This window comes from Gossypium arboreum, chromosome 11 (assembly GCF_025698485.1).
Source record: "Gossypium arboreum isolate Shixiya-1 chromosome 11, ASM2569848v2, whole genome shotgun sequence".
Lineage (NCBI taxonomy): Eukaryota > Viridiplantae > Streptophyta > Magnoliopsida > Malvales > Malvaceae > Gossypium > Gossypium arboreum.
Genome location: NC_069080.1, coordinates 135,697,998 through 135,721,691, shown reverse-complemented (window position 1 = coordinate 135,721,691; position 23,694 = coordinate 135,697,998). Strand labels below are relative to the sequence as shown.

Here is a 23,694-nt window from a genome sequence, read left to right as displayed (position 1 = left end):
CTATAATTATATAAAATATTTTCTAATTGAATTAATATTGAGTTTAAACAATTAATTGGAATAGTTTCATAATTAATTTTAAAATAAAATAAGTTTTATCTTTTAAATTTAAAATTTAAAATCTCTTATCAGAGAGACCCTATCAAATCGTTAAAACAGTATTCTAAGTTTTGCACAAACCATGCAAAACCAAACACGTAAAACAGTTTCATTTTTGCCGACGAATACGAAAACCGTTACTAAAAATAGCCATGAATTTCCGCCTATTAAGTCACCTTCCCCACCACCCTTTTTCTTCAGACCTGCAATAACAAAGCAAATAATAACAATCACCGGCGGATCCCCATTCGCCAGTTATTAAACGCAGGTCTCATTCATTTCCGGTGCGTTTAATAATCCCTTTATACGCCATGGACATGAAGAAGGTCTCCACCGCCATCATTGTTGCTGCCGCCTCAATGAGCGCCGTCATGGCCGCAGATGCACCTGCTGCTTCCCCTTCCGCAGGTGGTTCTAGCCCTAGCTCCTCTCCCGCTTTCGCCCCAGCAGCTGGCCCGGATTCCAGCGTCGCTGCCGCCACTTTGCCTGTTCTTGGATCATTGGTTGGGGCTTCCATTGTTTCTTTGTTTTCTTACATTCTCCAGTAAGCTGATAAATGTATTAAAGTAAAAGAATATATGCGATGAATATTGAAAATTAATATATGGAGCTTTGATCAATATTTCTTGTTTCCTATTTTTTGGAATAATAATAATATTTCAATTTTATTACTTACAATATTCTATAAATAAACTATTTATAATAAGTTTAAAAGTTATCTAACAAATATGATTAATGAAATTAATTAATATTTTCTCAAAATTTTCTAAATAATTGATATTTAAACACCACTTAAAATTTGAATTAAATCATAATTTTATCATTTTCAGGGTCAAAATATAATTTTACCATTACTAATTTAAAATTTTATAAATTATAAAAGGCTTAAATTGAAAGCTTACCATTTTAGGGGGCTATGGCCCTCCGGGTCTCGTATAAAAACACACACAAATTGATAGTTCAAATATCACATTAGATATAAATTAATAGTTTAGGAACCACATTGGACATTTTTAAAATACAAGTATCACATTAAACATTTTATCAAAGTATAGGTATCATATATGATATTATCCCTAAATAATATAAAATCTATGGAATTATGGAAAATTTAATTTATTTATTTTATTAAAGTTGTACTAATATAAGGTATTTTTAGCTTGGTACAAGTATCTGACATTATTTTAAAAATAAATAATTTATGATTTTTAAAATAATGGTAGGAGGACTATTGGCACATGGTGCAGGAATAAAATTAATAAAAAGTCCTCGGTATTTATTTTATATTTTCAGATTATATTTTTTTAAGATTTAGATTTGATGAATCTAATTTTATACATAATGAGGACATCCAATTATTATTTTTGCAATATTAAATTTGATTAATTTATAATAATTAACTTCTAAAATTTTATTAAAAATATAAAACCATAAATCATAAATTTTATGGTTTTTAATTAATTTCTAATAAATTTTATAAATTTTAGATTTTTATTATCTTAATGATTTTGTATACTTTTATGTTTTTTATAGAGATAAATCTCAAAATTATATATGAATTTTGGTTTAATATGTAATTTTATACATAAACTTTGATTTTGTGCAATTTTATATATAAAATTTTGATTTGATCAAATTCTCACTAATTATTAACACAATTATTGACATAATATCATTTTATGTTTATATATTGCATACACAAATAATTATATTTATCTAATATAAAAATAAATTTATGTATTTATTTTTCAAAATGTGTATGATTGAATCAAAATTAAAATTTCATATCTACATTTGAACCACAATCAAAGATTCATGTATATAATTGCATCAAATCAAAGTTCATGTATCAAATTACACATTAAACCAAAATTCATGTATAATTTTAAGATTTATCTATTTTTATAATTTTAGAATGAATTTGAACATTATATTCAAATAAACTTGGACAACAATTTATCCAAATTCATTATGTGCTTTTTTTTGTGGTTTTTGTTTGCTAGTTTCTAACGGTCAACATTGGTCAAATGATATTGTTGGTCAAAATTGTTAGTTCAAGGGCTCAATTAGGTACAATGGAGGGGCTTAATTGATTTCTTAAGAAAAGCTTGAGGACTTATTGTGCCAATAAGCCATTAAAAAACATCATTCAAAGTTAATGAATAAAAAATGTATGGAATTAATGAGAATTTATTTTATGTACCTTTTACCATAATATTCATAGTCTCGCCCAATTAAAAGAGAACACATATATATATATATATATATATATATATATATATTTTCACCTTATATGTACATTTGGATTAAATTTTCAAATTAAAAATGATGTGTCCCTTTTTTATTGCACGGATTATGAATAATGGGATAGAAATGGTCCATAAAATAATTTATTAGAATTAATAGATCCAACTCCAATTAAAGTTTTATGATTTTAAAAAGTGAAAATACATAATTTATTTAAATTTAAATAAAAAATCATTATCATATAATCTTAAAATTTAAAATCCCTTACGTAAAACCCAGTCAAAATCGTTTTTAAAAATGCATGTCTATCCCGCAAACCATGCAAAAACCAAACACGTAATTATCCTTTTAATGTCATCACTAAAAATAGCCATTAATTTTCACCTATAAATCACCTCCCCCACCATCATTGTTCTTCAGACCTGCAATAACAAAGCAAATAATAATCACCGGCGGCTTCCCATTCACCAGTAATTAAACGCAGGTCTCTTTCATTTCCGGTGCGTTTAATTATCCCTTTATACGCCATGGACATGAAGAAGTTCTCCACCGCCATCATTGTTGCTGCCGCTTCAATGAGCGTCGTCATGGCCGCCGATGTCCCAGCTCCTGCCCCTTCAGCAGGTGGTTCTGGACCTAGCTCCTCTCTTTCCTCTGCTGCAGCACCGGGACCGGATTCCAGCTTCGCTGCCGCCACCTTGCCTGTTCTTGGATCCTTGGTTGGGGCTTCCCTTGTTTCTTTGGTTTCTTACTTCCTGTAATCATCTAAATGTATGAAAGTAAAAACACCATGCGATGAATATTGAAAATATTGGAAATGAATAAAATGGAGCTTTGATGAATATTTCATGTTTATGTGTTCAATATCATGAGAGCAAAATATCAACAAATTCACGCAGATGAAGTGAATTTTCTTCTCGTAAAGAAATTAAATTTCATAATTAAATTTATTATAATTAATAGATTCGAATAACCACAAACAACATATAAATAAAGTAGAGTTTTAATTCTATAAATTAAATAAAACTCATAAAAATATATATCATTAATATTAAAATATTTAAGTATAATGTTTTAAAAACATAAATATGAATGCTATGTGTGGCTCTCTAATCTCTCAAATGTTTTCAAAGCGATCAAGAACATTATATTAGAGTTTAGTTCGAAATGTTATTGATCTTTATATTAATGTTAAAACTAGCTCAAAATGACATTTATAGGGTTAAGACTTGCTTGAGTAGTGGTTAGAGCTTTTATTTAATACTTAGATGATATGGATTTAAATCTTATCATTTCCTTTCACTCCTTCAATATTATAAAAGTTGTTTTTTTAAATTTTTATTTAAAGCTAGATATTTATTTTAGAGGGCCAAAATTAATATGAGGGATTAAAAGTATAATTTTAATAAAATATAATAAATAAAAAAATTTACTAAGACGAATAAAATTGGTATCTCATCTTATTTTTGGTACTATTTTATATTTATTGGTATTCCTTCATATTTTTTGTGTTTCCTCATTTTTTATATTTCCTCGTAAGTTGTTGTATTCCCTCATATTTTTAGGTCATTTTTATAATTTTTGGTATTTTTTCAAAGAGAATATTTTGATGAGATATAATTTTGATTAAATAAAAATATTATTTTTAAATAATAAATAATTTTAATGAGATTTTGTAACGAAAAAAATTATAACTGTTAAATTATAATTTTAATGCTAAAATTTGGTACTAAATAAACAATATTTCATGATACTTTTTAAAAATATGAATAAATAAATAAATAAATAAATTTAAGACGAACCAAAAATTGACATCCCTTACAATTTTTGGTCTCTCCTAATGTCTTTTGGTATTCCTTCGTAATTTTTGATACATTCTTATGATTCTTTGGTACTTTCTCATGTTTATTTGTATTATTACGTAATTTTTTATACTCTCTTTTTTTTGGTACTCCATCGGATTTATTTGGTATTCACTCATATTGTTTTTGCTATTTCCTCCTAATTTTTTTTCTTCCTTATAATTTTCGGTATTTCCTCATATTTTTGATACTTTTTAAGATTTTTTATATTCCTCATTTTTTTTGGTACTTACTCGTAATTTTGATATTTTCTCATAAACTTTAGTATTTATAGTTTTCTGATGTTCCTCATAATTTTTGGTATTGTTTCAGGAAGAGGATTTAGTACGATATATAATTTTATGAGATTAAGAAATTATGTTCTCAAATGATATTTTAAAAAAAATCAATAAATCAAATAAATGATACACATGATTTAATAATTAAAGGAAATCAAAATTCAAATAAAAACATTTTAAAATTTTTATAATTTAAATAATTAAAAGTAAAAGAAAATAAAAGTTTATCTTTTCAATTTAAAATTTAAAACCTCTCATCTAAAAACCCAGTCAAATCATTTAGAAAAACAAATTCAAAAGTTTGCAAGTTCTTTTTGCCGACGAAAACGAAAACCGCCACTAAAAATAGCCATGAAATTTCACCTATAAAATCACCTTCCCCACCATCCTTTTTCTTCAGACCTGCAATAACAAAGCAAATAACAACAATCGCCGGGGAAACCCCATTCGCCTTTAATTAAACGCAGGTCTCTTTCATTTCCTTTACGTTTAATAATCCCTTCATAGCACCATGGACATGAAGAAGATCTCCACCGCCATCATTGTTGCCGCTGCCTCAATGAGCGCCGTCATGGCCGCCAGTGCACCAGCTACTTCACCTTCCGCCGGTGGTACTGGGCCTGGGCCTATCTCCTCTCCTGAATCTGGTCCAGCACCTGGACCAGACTCCAGCGTCGCTGCTGCTACCTTGCCTGTTCTTGGATCATTGGTCGGGGCTTCCATTGTTTCTTTGTTTTCTTACATTCTCCACTAAGCTGATAAATGGATGAAGAAATGCATAACCGGAGGTTAAAGATGAAGAACATGGAGCTTTATATTTATACTGTAAACTGATTACTATATATATATATATATATAAGTTATATTTATATATGTAATCACTTTGGGGCTCAATTGAGATATGAATATGGGGACCTTTTCAATTTCTTGTTAAAATTTTGCTTGAGAAATTGTTTTTATATATTTTTGAGTTTTTTAAAATATTCGATATTAATTAAATCAATGAAATTTAAGTAATAATATTGTTTTTAAATTTACCTTTTAATGTTATTTCTATATATATTTAAATATAAAGTAATTAATTTCTTTTGTTAAGATTTAAATATTATATTAAATAATAAAAGAAAAAATGATTTTATTTCAGAAAAATATTTGATTTAAGAATAAATTTATAAAAATTAAAATTAATTATAAAAACTTATTGAACCAATTTGGACTCAATAAGGCCCAATAGGCCTGATTAATTTCTAACCTAATAAAAAATAGCCACGTAATATAAAAATATTAATGGTAGAACTGTAAATAAAAAAGATTCCAAGGGCAGTGAGTCAAGCATCAAAGACTCAGTGGAAAGCTATCGTTGGCAGCGAAAAAAGTTGTATTATTATAAATAAAAGAAAAAAAAAAAGAGAGTAAAAAATAAAATAAAATCCAAAAAGAAAAATCATACGATCAAAGATCGTCTTTCTCGTCTGGATTTCTCCGATTATCATACATAAAACTCTTCGATTAAGGTATGGGTTTCTCTTTTTCCCCAATTTTATTAACTATTTCGTCTTTTTTTTTTTGAATTTTTTGTGGTTTGGTTGATATTAGATATGAAGAAAGGGATGATTTATTAATTTTATCTTAAAAATTGAATTTTTTTATTTAATTTTCATGAAACAGTGATCACTGGGTTCGATTTTGTTAGACAAGATCGGCCGATTAGGATTTCAGGTAAGGGGTTTTCTTAATTAAGTGTTTGCTCCTCTCTTTTTTTTTTTTCAAAAAAAGGGTTAATTCTCCGAATATTTTTTATTTTGATAATTTATGTTTCTTTTGGGCTGATTATAATTGATTTGTATTATGAAATTTCTTGGGTCAATTGGGTGTTTAGGGTTTTTGCTGAATTTTTTGAACCCGTAACTTTCGTTTCTTCTTTTTGATTTTTAAAGTGAAAAAAATAAAATAAAATTGTTAGCTGCTGTTGGTGTTAGCTTGTTAAGAATTTTAATTTTCAATTAAGATCATTTGATATCTTTTAATTATGCTTACTTCTGAGACTAATATTACCCATAAAAATGAAAACAAATTTGAGAAATTTTTACTAGGGAACATAATAGGGTCAGAGTCCTAGATTAATTATGCCTTAAATGAACTAATTTTCATTACTTGGTGAATTATTTCCTTTTAACAATGGCAAAGATGCTTTTATTCTTGATGGTAGATCGATAGCAAATCCATATCCTATCCTCTGATTGTTCAGCATGTACGCTGTATAAAATAGATACAATGGACATGGTTGCGAGTGTATGGTTTATGGGAGTTCAGTTTGGAACTTTTGGTCAATGGGAAACCCGTCTTCCCAATGATACCAGTGTGTTATCCTGCTAAACTGGTTTAAGGATGCTATGTATTAGACATATGTATGTATTATTGGTATTGGCTGTTTCATGATGTTCATTCTCATTCCCGTTCCCTTACCTTCTTGGGACATTGATGTCCACACATCCTCGTGTGCTGCTTGTACCTGTTCCTTTTCATCATCTTTTGTTTTCTCTATTGTATGGTATCATTGTCAGGTTTTGCCTCTACAGCTCCAATGTATATAATCGAGTTATCTGCATCACCTATGATTCCTACAATTAGCAATGATATTTATACACAGTGACTGATATTATGTTGATTTATGAATCATGATGGATAATGACTTGCTCAGCATGTGTGTCCTCTAGGTAGATAAATTGGCATACCTTGAAGAGTTGAATCAGTTTCGGTCCTTTCACTCTTTTCTTTTCAGTTCCTCTTTTGTTTCTGATTACTCATAGTAAGGTAGTTTCCTAGCAGGGGATTAGAGAAGATGGAGTCTCACGATGAGACAGGGTGCCAAGCCCCAGAAGGCCCCATTCTTTGTATCAACAACTGTGGCTTCTTCGGCAGTGCAGCTACCATGAATATGTGCTCCAAGTGTCACAAAGCGATGATCCTGAAGCAGGAACAGGCGCAACTTGCAGCATCATCAATCGGAAGCATCGTGAATGGCAGCTCAACTGGGAACGGTAAGGAACCAGCCGTGGCTACTGCTTTGGATGTACAATCTGGAAACGCCGACACCAAAATGGTCTCAACAGAGCTACCCATTGACCCATCCGGAACGACTTCATGTGGGATGAAAATGAAAGAGGGTCCTAACAGGTGTACCAAATGCTGTAAACGTGTTGGTTTGACAGGATTTAACTGCAGGTGTGGAAACCTCTTCTGTGCAGCTCATCGTTACTCCGACAAACATGACTGCCCTTTCGATTACCGAGCTGCTGCTCGCGATGCTATTGCTAAAGCCAACCCAGTTGTTCGGGCAGAAAAGCTCGATAAAATCTGAGAACAACCCGGGTCAAGATGAAGATATGTGGATGGTTTATGTAAGTTGGTTACTTGTCTCATCAAGTGTCCCCTTGATTGATATTAAATGTTGGGAGTCCATCAGAGGGAGGGACATGATTTGCATTGTAAGTCTATATTTTCCCCTGTTTGTAAGTGTTTTTATTTGTGCTTGTTTGATGGACATTGATCTGATCAACTTGTAATGCTTCTTCTTTGTGGTATGCATTTTTTTTCTTTTACTTTTTAAGTTGCCTTTTAAGTTTGAAAACTATTGAAGTCCACTTTGGGAAAATAAATTTGGGCATGAAGAAAATTGCAAATGTTATTCGAATTCGGAGGTACGTGTCTAATATGGGTATGGTTAAATACGTATAAATGTATGGGTGGTCGGATTTTGTACGTCATATCTTTATATTCATGTGTAGGATGAATGGTGAACACGAATACATGAGGTTTTGAGTGTTTATGGATTTGGGCTGATCCAAATTTCTGCACAAAGAGATTGATTCATTTCAATTTTTAGGGTGTTTTTATTTTGGTCATTTAAGATGAAATTCTTGCAATTTGGTTATTTAATTTGTAGGGTGTTTTTATTTTAGTCACTTAAACGTTAAATTTTTAACTACGGTTAACTGTACATGTCATATCATGTTTACACTTTCATTTTGGTCACCAAAAATATTTTTAAGTATTGATTAGGATAAAAAATTCAAGGATTAAATTTAAAGAACAGTAGAAATTAAAATAATATACAAAAATTGTCAAATTGTATTTGTTTTTCCAGCTGTTGAATTCTAATTTTTCTTATTGAAACTTTAAATTCAAAATATCAAAATAAATTGAATAAATTGTTGAAAATTTTTATCCATTAATAATGCCAATCAATTTGTTATGTTAATTTTAAATCTTAATGTTTAAGAAAAAAATTCAAAATCCAGCTTTAGAATTTTCGGCAATGGAATAAACAAGTACAATTTGACAATTGTTGTATATATTTTTTTTAGTTCTATCACCTTTTTACTTTAATTCTGGATTTTTTTTTACCTCAATCAATACTAAAAAGAATTATTTTTTGGGTGACTAAAATAAAAGTGACCTAAAAGTTGGGTGACCAAAATGAAAGTATAAACATTATGTGGTGTGCACAATTAATCGTCATTACAGATTTAACCCTTAATTGACTAAAATAAAAAACATCTCAAAAGTTGGGTGACTAAAATGAAAATGCAAACATAATGTGACATTTATAGTTAGCCGTTAATAAAAATTTGATACTTAATGACTGAAAAAAATGTCTTCAAAATCGAGTGATCAAATTACAAAAAATTTAATTGAATACATACAAAGTTAATTATTTTATTCGTATTATATAATTTACATCACGTAAAAATTAAATACATAATATTATAACATAAAAAACCCAAACAACTAAATAAGAAAAAAAAAAAACCAACCTCGGTGTTCTATAGAGACAAAAGTCTTAATTAACTCTGGAATCAAGTCAAGTCAAACTCGATAATCGTTTACCATCTCTCACTTTACCCCATTCATGAATCCTAAGATGGAGTTCAGCAGCAGCAATCAAATAATGGACGCCTTGACTTGGTGTCATGATGTCAATCAAAGCTTTCAATGTCTTCAACCTAAGATCATCAGCTCTTCGCAACATCTCCTTCAACCTTTCTTTCTTTAATTCCATAGCTAATTCAACTTCAACTTCAACTTCAACACCAACACCTTCTTCATATCCATCTCCTCTCCTCATCATTTCAGATACCATATGAGTTAACTTAACCATACACGAATCAGCCAATGTTCCTTCATATTTAGCCATCTTCTCACTTATGTTTTTCTCTTCTTTAACAGTCTTTGCCTGCAACTTATCGATTCTCACGAGTTGACTCGGCGATAAGTCACCTAAATCACCTTTACCTAGTCCATGGATGAGATGGTAAAGTTGGTTTTCTAATTGAATTCCTGATTTTGAATAAAGTAAATGAAAAGCCATTGTTGGTCGCCAACCACCGATCCAAAGGAAAGCAGCTTCGAATGTACTGGTCCAGGATGAAGGTGATAACATGGCCAATACGTCTTGTTTACTCCATTCGGCTTTGGCTTTGTAATAGTGCTCGTAATGGTCTAATACCTTTTGGACAGGACACCAGCTTTGGTCTTCTGTACTGGTTTGGGATATGGCAACTAGGTCTTGCAGGTGTTGGTTTTGTTCTACTAGCCAACATTCGAAGAAGGTTTTAAATGTTGTAGGTCCAGATTTCGACTATATGGGTTTGATATTTTTGGAAATAAAGATTTGAGGTCTGGTTCAATGTACCCAAAGATTTAATTTATAGGCTGACAAGGTCATCAGGTCCTTTGCATTAAATTATTGTACAAATCTTATATAGTTTAAAAGAAAAATCCCACGGGAATGATGAATAATCAAATTATAATTAGTTTTATTGTTTTATTTATAATTTATATATCAAAGCTATTCTTTCTATAGCGCTTGCTTTTCTCGGAAATTGAGTTTGGTTGGATGAACGGGGAAATGAGCTTTCTAAAGTAAAAAGGCAAGTTATCGGGATAAAAGTGTATTTTTCAGTGGAGTCAAAAAAAGATTTTTTTGGTATAATTAAATTGTATATTTTACGATAATAAAAAATATGATTTTATTATTTTTTAATTGTCTATATCTTTATAATTTTTAAATATGATTTTTAAGACCAAAGTATAATTTTATCATTATTAATTTAAAATTTTATAAATTATAAAAAACTTAAATAGAAAAATTTTCATTTTAAGGGGGCCAGGACCCTGCCAACCTCGCTTCGCCAGTGACAATTTTATCATTATACTAACATGTAATTTCATAATAACTCTATCATTTTTTGGGAGACCAAAACGTGCCTACCTACTCTTTTGTCTTTGTTCTTGCCTTAAATCCTAAAACACTAATTTAAAATCCCAAAATCTTACCGATTGAATTTTAACTATGAATTCGAATGCGCTCAAACGTATTTTATATAATTTTTTTATTTAAAAATATATATTAACCCATACTTGTTTAGAAAAATCTTAAGTACGCATTTAACACCAAAACTGAGGGAAAAATCTTACTGAAATTCGAATGTCTTGAAACTAGACATCGGACCGGATGCAGGTAACCCAACATAGTTTGTTTTGCCATTGTCATCAATTTATTAGATAGGAATAAAGAAAAGAAGAAAGCAAAAAGATGGGAGATATCATTGGGTGGCAGCAATGGTGGAAGTGTGCATGTGCCTTGACTGAAAACTTCACTACATTGAAGAGCCATGCAGACAAAAAAAAAACAAGAAACAATTTGCTTGTAGCTTGTAACTTGCAATTTGATTCCCCTGCGCCACCAAATTTGTCTGAAAGAACCTGGTCCATTTTTGGGGATTTTGGCCCATGCTTTGTTTTATGGTATTTTTATAAATAAATATCAAGGATAAAAATAATATAAATATTACAATATAAATATTAGCACATACAACAAGAAAGAGACATAAAATAATATTAGTCAATATGAGCTCAGCATTAATTTAATTTATTTTTTTATTTTCTTTATTTTTTTTTATATTTTTATTTTATTATTTTAATTATTTTTTATTTTATTATTATTTAATATTTTTTTATATTTATTTTTTATTTATATTTTTTTTATAGTTTTATATTTTAATTTAATTTTTTTCAATTATTTTTAATATTTTAATTTATATTTATTATATATTTTCATGTTTTTATATACTATTTATTCTATACAATTAAGTTATTAGTCTTATTTTTTTAAAGTAATTATTATTATTACTTTAAAGTATATTTTAATTTAAATAGATAAATATTTTCTATATTTTATTTTATTATTTTTATAATTTATTTTTATATATTATTATATTTTTAACATATATTATATTAAATATATTCTAATAATTATTATTTAATTTTTGTATTTTAATAACATATATATTATACTAATATTTTTTTATTTTATATTATTATTATAATTTTTAATTATATTTTTATTTATAATTTATTTTATCATATATGGAAATTTCAAAAAATATTTTAATATTCAAACTATATCTATTTTTAACTGTTTTTTTAATTTAATTTATAATTATTATTATTTATTTATCTATATAATATTTTTATCTTTTTATTTTTCTATTTATATTCATTACATTTCTTTATATTGTCTAATTCTTATACTTCATTCTATTCTTTATAATAATTACAAAATTATACTTATTGTAATCGTATTTCTTAACATATATTTTTTATTTATTTAGTTCTATTCTTCATTCTGTACTTACTTTCATCATATTTTATCTATTTAATCTATTATTCATATATTTCTATTTTTTCAATTTCTAGTTCTTTATTATTATGCATTAACTGCTTAGTATTTTACCAATATCATGTTACTTATTGCTTTTCTTACTATTGCTCACATTTTATTTATGTCTATTCCATTTATCTATTTATTTATTGCTTATTATATCTATTTTATTATATCTACTATATTATCCTTATCTATTATTTTATTTCTTATTTATAATATTTTCATTTTTATATTATTTCTATTTTTAATTAATTCATATATTTTTATTATATTAGTCATATTGTATTTAATAGATAATTTATTAGTCTATTTTATTCTTTATTTTATGATTTTTCATATTATTTATAAATACTATTCTTTTTATATATTTATCTATTCTTTTTATTATTATACTTATTACTATATTTATTATTTTATATATATGATTTTAATATATTATATATTTAGTATATTTTATATATTTCAATTTATATATTTTATATTATTATTTTTATTATATTATATATGTATTATTTTAATATATATTTGTATTATTTTATATTATTAATATTTATTTTTTTAATATTATATTTTTAGTATATTTTTAAATTTATATGTTTAATATTTATTTATTAGAGTTATACTTATATTTTATATATTATTTTCATTATATATTATTATTATATTATATATAATTTTTATTCTTATATTATTTACATTTTTTATATATCAAAATTATTTTATATATTTATATATGATAATTTTACTTACAGAATTTTACTTTTAACTATATCTAATTTATTACTATTTTACTTTGGATCTATACATTCATGTCATATTTTTATATTAGATATATTTTATATATGTTAATTCTTATTTATTTATATTGCATTATATTCATAATTATACTTATATTCATTATAATCTATGTTTATTAGTTTATATATATATTCATTATATTTATTATATATGCATTCAATTATAATTCTTTTCAATAATGTAATATATATGTTATTAATCTACACATTATTTCATAATACAACATTATCATCATAAGTATCTTCATATAATTCATCATTTTATTTAAACTCATTACTTATTATTATCGACTATGTTGATTAACTGACTATCTTTTTAATGTAATTCTTAGCTAATTACACTGATAACTATTACTCGATTAACATCTTAATTAAGCTTGAATCAGATCACTTACTCGACTAAATCTTAACTATTGAATATTTCTCAAAATAAATGTATTATTAAATACAAAATTAACTTAATTGAAACTCTAGTAAATCTAGAACTGTTACAATATTAAATGTCAATTGTCGTTAATATTCGCCACATTTTCGAATAGTTAACAACTATCGATTATAACTAGTCATTCGAGAGAAATCTTGGCATGCCTTCGAAATTGGAATACAAAGGATTGTTAATGATATGTAGTACTAACAAAGATGCGAACATAGCATGAAATTTATACTAACCTTCAATGTAACTTCATTAGTAAGAACTAACTCAAGTAATCGATAGACTTAGACTCATCTGAACGATAGTACATGACTCTAACAACTTGCATCAAATACTTCAACACTCATTCGAAGAAGTTCGATCATAGATCAATTCTTTATTAACTACATGCATCCTACAATTACGCTAGTCAACTCAATTGAGTCGCCAGTAAGTCACATTGCAAATATGCATTAAGCTTTCTGGCATCAAACTCCATTGTACTTGTAGTTCATGACTAGAAACATGCTATCATGCATCAACGGACACTAATGACCTGCGTAATTTACAATGATCCAATTATTAGTCAAATCCAAGAACTAACATTTCATTCAAAAGTTAACTACATCGAATGTAACTAAAATTTAAAGCCTTAGAGTATCTTAACTTGCTATTAATACCTTACAACTTCAATAGCTAGCATGTAACATGATCCGCTATTTTGCAATATCTTGCTGATCTATCAAGCTTGATATATAGCAACAGCTTCAAGCATTGTATATAGTCAGCTGACACTTCCTAATTACATGAATAAAGTTACAATTCAGAGCCTATCTACTTACCGAATCTTTATCTCCATTTCATTATCACCAAACCACTTCCAGCTAGCTTAGTTCTCTCATTTATTCACACTTCGACTTTCAGATATGATGCAATAACTCTATAGTAATCAATTCAAGTTATGTCTTATCTGCAAATAACAGCTCTTAATAAATTAATCCATACAAGCTAATGCATGTATGCAGTACCATTTCTAACTGACATAGCATCATTAATCTTATAATATACTCAATAGTAGCTGAATTAAGATAACTCGACTTTCATCACATACTAAATATGAAAATAGCTATAATTCAAGTCAATCAAACTTAAGATGTGACAATTCTTGACAGTGCTGATCAATTTAGATCAATAAGTATTGATTGATCAAGTATCTGGGAAATAGTTAATATGGCATGGAAATTGATATGAGTCAACTTGACATTAGATTATTGGAGGACAACGGAATATGCCTTCCAGAAACATATGAGCTAGTAAGCTATTGAACTGGAAATGTGAGAGCAAGTAGATGCAGCATCTTGTGAAGATTCCATTGACTTCGAAGCAATTGACAAGTCAGTTCAAATCTGTCTACGATTCATGTGATAGAGCTTTGAGATCTTCATGATATGAAATGGAGTCTAATCTTTCAAAAGTTGTAAAATTATCGATTGTATTTTATAAATGAAATCGACTTTGATGTAGATACACTTGTCGATATGAGGCATTTTTGTGGGATAATAGCGACCAGGGACAAAAATCAAGGACAGGTATCTTAGTTTTTTGTTTTGGATTTCTACATTCTTTACTTCTTCTTATTTTAGTAATAAGAACTCTCCGATCCTTCTCGATTTCAATAATGAGAAAATTGGTATCCCTAAAAAAATTAGAGTAATCTAATTCCTTCAATTTAGAAATTGAACAACTAAAGATAATTAATCACAACGTTAATATTTTTCCGTAAATTATACATTTTTTATTGATATAATAAAAAAATCTAGCCCTTAAAGTTTATGCATTCTCTCAATTTTATCTTTATTTAATAAATCTAGTATAGAATATTTACAAATTCTATCAACATTTACGTAGAATATATAAACATTTAGGTCTAAATTTATTATCAAAATTATATACAATTGATGGAACACACTAATGCTGTGATTAATTGTTCTTAGCTACTCACTTTCAAAATTGACAATGGTTAAATTACACTAATTTTTTTGAGAGAGACCGAATAGATGTTTTTACCTAGTTTTTCTTGGTTATCATCATCTTATTCATCACTAACCCTTCTGTTTCTTTTTTTTTTTTTTCTTCAATGCTTGCAGTTTACATAGGTGAGTGATGTATCATTCAATACCCCCTTCCAACTAATTTAACTAATGTTACAGAAAACCATAAAGAGCTTATGATTTGCTTTTTTGAAACTTTATTTGGTGTAACAGGTGGATATGATGATGAAGAATCTGCAGCAAGGGCATATGATATAGCTGCTCTGAAATTATGGGGTGAAGCTGCACCATTAAATTTCCCAGTAATGCTTCCTTTAACATGATATATATGGTTAAATTGCATCAAATGTCTGTTTTATATATTAGATTTTAAATTGGTCTTTAAAGTACAAAAACATTTTAATTAAATCTTTAAATTATAAATATTTTATTAAACACGTCTTTTTTATTAACTTAATCGAGAAATTAAAAGATAAATATTAGTTCAGATTTGAGGTCCAACATATTTAAAACACTTTAATTAAATTTATTTAGTGATACTTAATGATATTTCAATCTGTTGATGATGGCTAATTTAGTGGCCTATTATCCTACTTATAGTATTTTTTCATGTATATAAAGAGGAGTATTTACTCCAATTTCATGCATCACTTTCAATTCAATTCAATCTTATTCTTACTCTTATTTCTCTTCTTAATTTTTACCTTAGGTGTCATATTACTCTACCTCCATCAAATTATACTGCCTATCACATGAACAATTTAAATTTCTTGTGTTAAAAAATATATATATATGTATATATATATATAATTTAATTAAAATTTAGGAGAATTGTTTTTAACATGGTAGATTCAAATTATCCATGCAATAAGTGCATAAGTGTGTTTACAATTTAATTTACGTGTTTTAAATATGCTCTACATCATATTTGAGTGGGCATTCAATGCCCAAGCCAATAACTAAGCTGCTATAATGACTTAATTGACATGATATTAACACTTTGAAGATTTAGGTAGAACATTTTAAAATTCAACACCAATTTAAAATCTAAGTTTTATTTGGAGATGTATGATACAATTAACCTTATATAAAATTTTATGAATGAATGAAAGGTTAATTAGCAGCTAAGTATTCTTTGTGTATTTTTCTTTTGTGTATTTTTCTAGATAAGTAACTATGAGAAGGAATTGGAAGAAATGAAATCTTATTCAAAAAGTGAGTATCTTCACCACTTAAGAAGGTAAGCTTAATATTAGTTTAAGAATTAATCAAATTGCTCATTGCGATATTTTTTTTGGGTATTTTTCAGGTAGATTTTTCTTTTTTTTTCTCATTGTGATACTTTAGAATTATTAATCGTTTTCGTTTCATGATTTAAAATTTCATAAAATTTCAGAAAAAGTAAAGGCTTTTCAAAGGGTGCTTCAAACTATCGTGGAGTCTCTAGGTAATTTATATGTATATATATACACGTTATACCTAGGTAAAAAATATTATGTAATAAATTTATTAAAAAATTTTGATATAAGAATTAATTGTAGTTTTGATTGAAATGATAAGTTCAGATAATGAAAGAGATGATGTCTCATTAGAATTTAATTGATAAATTTCACCAGTTCATTTAAACTCTTAAAATTATATATGCATATATGTATCACTTAATTCTATTTTGATACCATGTAATGATAAATAATGGAGTAGGAATTCGGATTTCAAGAAATGGCAAGCAAGAATTGGAAAAGGGAAAGAGATGAAAGGAATTTACTTAGGAACATTTGGTAAGTACTAGTCCGAGCCTAATTATTTCCTCTCTATATATGCAATAAGGAATTAATTAATTTGAGTTAAATCTTGAATTATTAATGATATTATATTCAAGTTGAGACTCTATACCAAAGCAATTAGTTTTATGTTAGAGGTTTACATGATATTAGTGCTTAGGTTCTATTATGTTATATGTTAATTTTGTTCCAAATTCGAAAATAGTTAGTGCTTGAAATGATTCAAACTTAAAATGATATGAATTCGAGATGACCTTATTTGAAAAACTTGAACATCAAACTCAAATATTCCTAACCCAAAATAGCTCAAACATGAAACGACTTGAATCTAAAATTGACCTAAACGATAATGACCTTAAATTGAGGTGACTTAAAAATTTTAAAACCCGAATAAATCCAACGTAAATTGACCCGCTTCAAAATCTACTCGATTTACCCAATTGAAAAGTATAATGTTGTCAGCTAAATTTCATACATAATAGGTTGGTTTGTCTTCATTTATAAGATTTATTAAAATAGTGTCATCCCAAATTTAGTAATTCGTTTTAGATTAAAAGCTTCCCAATTTCACATTTTGACAATCAAGTCTTACACTACTAAGAAATTCATGAGAATAATAAAACTAAAATTAACAGTATATATTTCTATTAAAATAATTAACAGTGTATGTATGTATGTATGTATGTATGTATGTATGTATGATTCCATTCAAAAATTGTGGAACTAAGCAGCTTTGATTTAAACAAAACCAGATACTGAAGAGGAAGCAGCAAGGGCTTATGATGTAGCAGCCATTAGGCTGAAAGGTGCAAACGCCATTACCAACTTTGATATCTTTGAATATGATTTGATGAATATTCTTCAAAGCTCAAAGCTACCCATTGGAAAAGGAGCTTCCAAGCTTTTGATGAAGTCTTCAATGGAAGATGTCATTAGAAAGAAAAAGAATCTCATTGGGAAAACCTCATTTACTTGTTTTGAAGATGATGATCGTTCAGCCAACCCTGAAATTGCTCAAGGATTCAACAGCTTTGGAAATGATACGAACATTGATTTCAATGGGATTCAAGCAATGGAAACTGTTGGATTCCCAATGGACTTATCAGGCATGGATAATAATAGCCAGCATCAAAATTCAAACTTTTTCCCTGTTATTAATGGTTGCCAAAACCCAGTTGAGTTCCAGGGAAATTCTTCTGGGATCTTCAATGGAGGAATATCATTTCCAGGTAATGGGGATGTTGAAACTGATGATTTTCAGACAAATTTTGACAACTTTCAGAGTCTGTTAGGTCTTGAGGGCCAAGATTGTTTTAACATGAACCAGATCGAGGATGTTGTTGCCAACCAAGATCCTAATAATTTTCAGACAAATCCCATACCTGTCAATCCATCGAGTGGATGCTACAATGGAGATGTTTCATGGAATGGGGTTCTCCAGGATGTTCCAAATTCATTTGAGATTGAGAATAATGCTAATGGAGGTTGCAATGGAAGTGATAAAATTTCAGACAATAGAGCAGCCATGGTGGAAAATCCAGTCCAAGAAAATGGGGTGAATTTGTGTGAAGACAGTGAAATGGACAATCTTTCAAGGTGCTTTGAGCTACTTAATGAACTTGGACCATTGTGCTTGTAAATCCGGTAATGTTTATGGTATGGTTGAACCTAACAATGGAATTCAAATAACTGATAAGTTTTTTCTCATGCAATTGCAGTGCCAAATAATTGCAGGGTTAAAGCTTAAAACAAAAGAAATGAACCCATCTATGGGAACATGCTTTTTGAACCTTTTATCATGGTTGAAGTCTGTCTTGGGTAATGTCATTTCATGAAATAATTATACAATTCTCAAGTTTCAAGTTGAGCTTCAGCATACAAAAATGGAGGAAAGTATTAGGCATTTATCATTCCAATGACCCTGAAAGTTTGTTCATTTTAGTTGATAAAGATATAAATCTAAATATATGATAAGTTGTGATTGGATTAAGCAATTATTACAAGTAAAATAGAGATGGATATCAAAAATTTTGTTCACGCAGTTTGGAAACTCCCTACATCCACGAGGTATTGCCTAGATAGTTAATCTACTATACTTTAATGAGTACAAGCTCTGATATAAGTCTCACACACTCGCTAAATAGTAACATCACTCTTGTATTTTAACAAAGTGTCTCACATTCAGTTTACTTACAATTTTGCACAGTGGAAACCGTAAAAATGGCTCAAGCATGCAATTCGTTTGACAATACCGGGCATATAGCATCGGCCAAAGTATTTAGAGCTATATTTTCTTTTGAAGTCCAAAAGCCGTATGAAACATCAGCATCACAAATTATAGACATAAAGAAACTAACCTCAAGCGAAACAGCTAGTCCAATTAAGACTGTCTAGCATGTGTTTTCCCAATTATAAGTTAGATTCTGTGAACCTCAAACAAAGGAAAAATTGGTTTAAATCTCGTATTTGAAACCTTTAAGACGGTCTAGCATGTGTTTTTCCCAATTAAGATCAGTGATAAGAACGTCTTGCTTGTGTGGATAGAAATAGACGATACTAAAAGCAATAGAAAAATAACTATGAATACAATAAATATATAAGACTGATTTCTATTATCATGTTGATCAGGAGGATAATCAGATATATTGAACAAAATAAAGCTATGAATGTGATTAATGTTTAAGATGCATTTCACACCTGTGGTTTGAGCGCAGAGAAATCGATGTCAAATTTTGCTGCTTCAGTTTCAATCTAATTCCTTCGGGATGACTCTTTCACCTTGAATACGCACACAAGGTATGTGGGCAATCTCGGACCATTCTCGTCCTCCACACCTACTACACCCTTCTAGCAGCGGGCGGTGATAAATATATAGACGCTCAAGCGAGAGAAGCATATCTTTTTCCGGAAGAGATGTGAGCTTAGGACAAGCATCAATTTGCAATTGTTGAAGAGAGGTGAGTTGTTGAAAGCCCTTGGAGTACATGTATTCCAAATTCTTAAAATTTTGAATGCGGATAGAGGTGAGAGAAGGAGGCAGCATCATTCCTATCCCTTCTTCTGGAAACGACACCGCATGTGAGCACCCTTCACAACCGATTTTGAGTGTTTGAAGAGGGGTGAGTGTTGGTGTTTTGACATGTAAACTAAGAAAAGAACAAATGCAAAGAGAATTTTGAACAAGAAGATGACTGAAAAAATCACTTCTATATATTTCATTAAAATGATGAACATATAAGTGATACAAGGCAGCCACCTAATGTGTAACTGCTCCCACTAATACTTGACTAAAACTTAGCTTAAATTACACTCAAAAGAAGCTGACATATCAGCCATTACATCAAATTCAAATCAAGAACAAATCTTATTTGCTTGAAGTCAAATTACAAAGTAACTAAAGGCAAGTTACAAATGAACAAAATGAACAAAATGTTGCTGATCTGCTGTTGCATTGCAGGCTAAAACTTAACAGTGAGTCTGTTAAATCCCTATTCAATAAGTGATGTATAAATTCTAGGTGCCTTTGAGATTTTAAGCGATGTGAGGTTGGTAGGGAAACCCTCTTCCGGAAAGCGTAGCTCAGCCGAACACTCCCACACCTTTAATTCTGGAAGGGAGGTGAAGTTGTTGATGCACTTGGGAAGGGCTCCAAAATTTTCAAAATTGAGAATCTTGGTACTCTGAGATTTGTGGTGGGCAACCCACTTTCTTCAAATGAAACCAGACTTGGGCACCCATCAACTTCAATCTCTTGAGGATGGCTGAGCTTGTCCAATCATCTTGGTAATGATTTAATATTTTCAGCATTAGAAATTCTAATACTTTCGAGATCAACTGTTTCATGGAAATCTTGGGCTATACATTCCAACAAAGGACAACCCGAAATAACTAGATGTTTAAGCATTACTGGTAACTTAGCGTTTAAAAATAAGCTACTTAGCTTTGGACAACTGTAAACTATGAGACATTGAAGTCGATTGTACATATCGCCCCTTAATGATAACCATATTAGTGATGGACAATCCATTATTGCCAAATGCTCGAGTACACAAGTGTTGCTACTCATACTCTTGTTATTATTCTCTTTTTCATCAACCAAATATTGCAAATTCTCACATGTGCAAATCTCCAACTCTTTTAAAGCAGGGGGAAAGTTACTCTCTGCAAAACAAACGAAGCCTGGGCACCCTTTAAGTCGCATTCTTGAAAGGAATGTGAAAGCATGTAAGATTTCTGGTCATCTATTGAGCCTTTCACAATCCTTTATTAACAGAGATTCAACACCTGGAATCTTGTCAAGTTGCAATCTCTCCTTCTCTGTTTCGAAAGAGACCAATTGGAGACAATCCACAATCGTAATAGAACTATGCCCAATTAGGCTTAACCCATTTTGCAATAAAGATTCCAACTCTTTTGTTCAATAGGTGGAAACTACAGCAGCATGCATTGTATCCATGCATCCATGCACAAGCAAGCAAGTGCCCGAGCATCAAGCTGCAGCATGCTATTGTCCAACGAGTAATTCGATCAATGAGTCCATGTGATAGTTGACTTTTGTTGTTTCAAGGTAGTTTTTGTATTTGCTAAGGATTAGTTAGATACTTAGCTGATTTAGTACCTTTTAGGTTGTAATTATGCTGATTCTACAGCTTAAACACTTGCACAAGCAAGCTTTGTTTTCTTTCCATGTAATCCTTCTACTTATGTACATGTAATTTGAACTTTTCTAAGTAATGAGAGTTGCCAACTTGTTCTCTCAATTTGTTCATCCGATTTTGTTTCTGTTTTGAGCTTTCAAACACAAAAATTTCTTTGTTTTGTTTCATTGATCATTTGATTGAAACTTAACACATACTTTATCCGGAATTATTGCTTTGTTGCTCTAGCTTCAACAAGAGCTTCATATTTCATCCAGATAACTTGGTTCTGTTTTCTACCTGTGTGAAAAAAAACCAACATCTTTCCAATCAGATACGTCAAAATTTTCGAGTTTGCAAATCTCAACAATGCCTTCTCTGCAGAAATATCAAACTTTGAAATGTTTTAAAGAGACACACTTTTCAAAGAGGTAACCTCCACTGCAGAGGAAGAGCCTTCATCCACCAATTCTTCACACCCTTCAATGCTTAATTCACATAGTGAAGCTGTTTTATCAATCCATCAGCACCTAATTACATCAAATATTTTACCAACTTAGTTCAAATTTAACTAATTAACAAAATATTTCCTTGAAGTAACAAAATCAGCAGCATAGGCTCTAGCTGCAACATGCATGGCTTGGGCTGCATGATCTGCTCCTTGTGCTACTCCTTGTCTGGCATGGAAGCTAACTTCAACACAGCTTTACTATGTGTGCAAGTTATGTTTATCAATTTACTAGGTTACTTAGTGGTGTTAGGTAAATGTTTAGGTGACATTTGCTTATTTTGACCAGCTTAGTGACTGGTATATGTAACGGCTTTATGCCTCAATTCATTTTGTAATAAAATCTTTCACAAATTCTTCTTCATTCTCTGGTTTTTTCTCAAGTTCTTAAGCTGATTTTGAATGTTTTGCTCAGCAAGTCGTCGAGCCTTCTAGCTCAAGTTTCTGTCAAATTTCTCATTCTGTTTTCTTAGTTCTAACAAATTCCCATTCAACAAGTGAAGTATAAATTTTGGGCGAGTGTGAAATTACAAGTGATGTGAGGTTGGTAGGGAAGCCCTCTTCTGGAAAGAATATGTTAGCCAAACAATAGGACACCTCTAATTTTTGAAGGGAGGTGAAGTTGTGGATGCACTTAGGAAGGAGTCCAAGAATATTTTCACATCCGTAAATTGAGAGAGCTCTGAGATTTGTGGTGGGCAACCCACTTTCTTCAAAAGAAAACATATTTGAAAATTGACCAAGTTCAATCTCTTGAAGATGACTAAGCCTGTCTAATCCTTGCGGTAAACATTTAATGTTTTGAGCACCCCAAATTTTAATTTTTTCCACATCCATGGTTTCATCAAAGTCTTGGGCTAAGACCTGGACAACCGTGAAGTATGAGGTGTTGAAGTCGATTGCACATATCACCCCTTGTGAATAACCATATTAAACATGGACATTCTTTTATTTCCAAGTGCTCAAGAAGACAAGTGTTACTACTCAAACTCATTTAAAGAAGGGGGAAAGTTACTCTCTGCAAAACAAACCAAGCTTGGGTACCTTTCAAGTTTCATTCTTGTAAGGAATGTGAAAGCATGTAAGACATGAAATCTTGTCAAGTTGCAATGTTTCCTCTGTTTCCAAAGAGCCCAATTGGGGGCAATTGACAATCTTAATGAATCAATGCCTGACTAATCTTATCCCATTTTGCGATAAATATTTCAACTCCTTCCAACAGAGATCTTAAAATCTTCCGAGTTTGCAAATCTCAACATTACTCTTTCTGTTGAAACATTAAGCTTTGAAATG

The 23,694-nt window shown here is 29.5% G+C and overlaps 5 protein-coding genes across 6 annotated transcripts; 4 read left to right on the top strand and 1 right to left on the bottom strand.

Annotated features, from left to right (window-relative positions):
* Nucleotides 1-279: 279 nt before the first annotated feature.
* Nucleotides 280-719, top strand: LOC108473307 (arabinogalactan protein 23-like). The gene has a single exon (XM_017774807.2). The coding sequence runs from the start codon at nt 411-413 to the stop codon at nt 645-647; it is 237 nt and encodes a 78-aa protein (XP_017630296.1). The 5' UTR covers nt 280-410; the 3' UTR covers nt 648-719.
* Nucleotides 720-4,856: 4,137 nt separating this feature from the next.
* On the top strand, nt 4,857-5,519 carry LOC128284093 (arabinogalactan protein 23-like). Its single transcript, XM_053021621.1, has one exon. It carries the CDS (start codon nt 4,998-5,000, stop codon nt 5,238-5,240), a length of 243 nt encoding a protein of 80 aa, XP_052877581.1. The 5' UTR covers nt 4,857-4,997; the 3' UTR covers nt 5,241-5,519.
* A 280-nt stretch (nt 5,520-5,799) lies between these two features.
* On the top strand, nt 5,800-8,162 carry LOC108470422 (zinc finger A20 and AN1 domain-containing stress-associated protein 8-like). Of its 2 annotated transcripts, XM_017771722.2 has the most exons (3): nt 5,800-6,000; nt 6,155-6,205; nt 7,316-8,162. In XM_017771722.2, the coding sequence occupies exon 3, from the start codon at nt 7,329-7,331 to the stop codon at nt 7,845-7,847; it is 519 nt and encodes a 172-aa protein (XP_017627211.1). In that variant the 5' UTR covers nt 5,800-6,000; nt 6,155-6,205; nt 7,316-7,328; the 3' UTR covers nt 7,848-8,162. The 2 variants fall into 2 exon arrangements, with proteins under 2 accessions (XP_017627211.1, XP_017627213.1); XM_017771724.2 differs by lacking the exon at nt 6,155-6,205.
* A 1,013-nt stretch (nt 8,163-9,175) lies between these two features.
* On the bottom strand, nt 9,176-10,184 carry LOC108471919 (protein DELAY OF GERMINATION 1-like). Its single transcript, XM_017773464.2, has one exon. It carries the CDS (start codon nt 9,927-9,929, stop codon nt 9,351-9,353), a length of 579 nt encoding a protein of 192 aa, XP_017628953.2. The 5' UTR covers nt 9,930-10,184; the 3' UTR covers nt 9,176-9,350.
* A 4,588-nt stretch (nt 10,185-14,772) lies between these two features.
* LOC108471920 (AP2-like ethylene-responsive transcription factor At1g16060) lies at nt 14,773-18,895 on the top strand. Its single transcript, XM_053021453.1, has 7 exons — nt 14,773-14,818; nt 15,572-15,580; nt 15,689-15,777; nt 16,642-16,715; nt 16,872-16,922; nt 17,177-17,253; nt 18,009-18,895. Exons 1-7 carry the CDS (start codon nt 14,773-14,775, stop codon nt 18,893-18,895), a joined length of 1,233 nt encoding a protein of 410 aa, XP_052877413.1.
* The last annotated feature ends 4,799 nt before the right edge of the window (nt 18,896-23,694 follow it).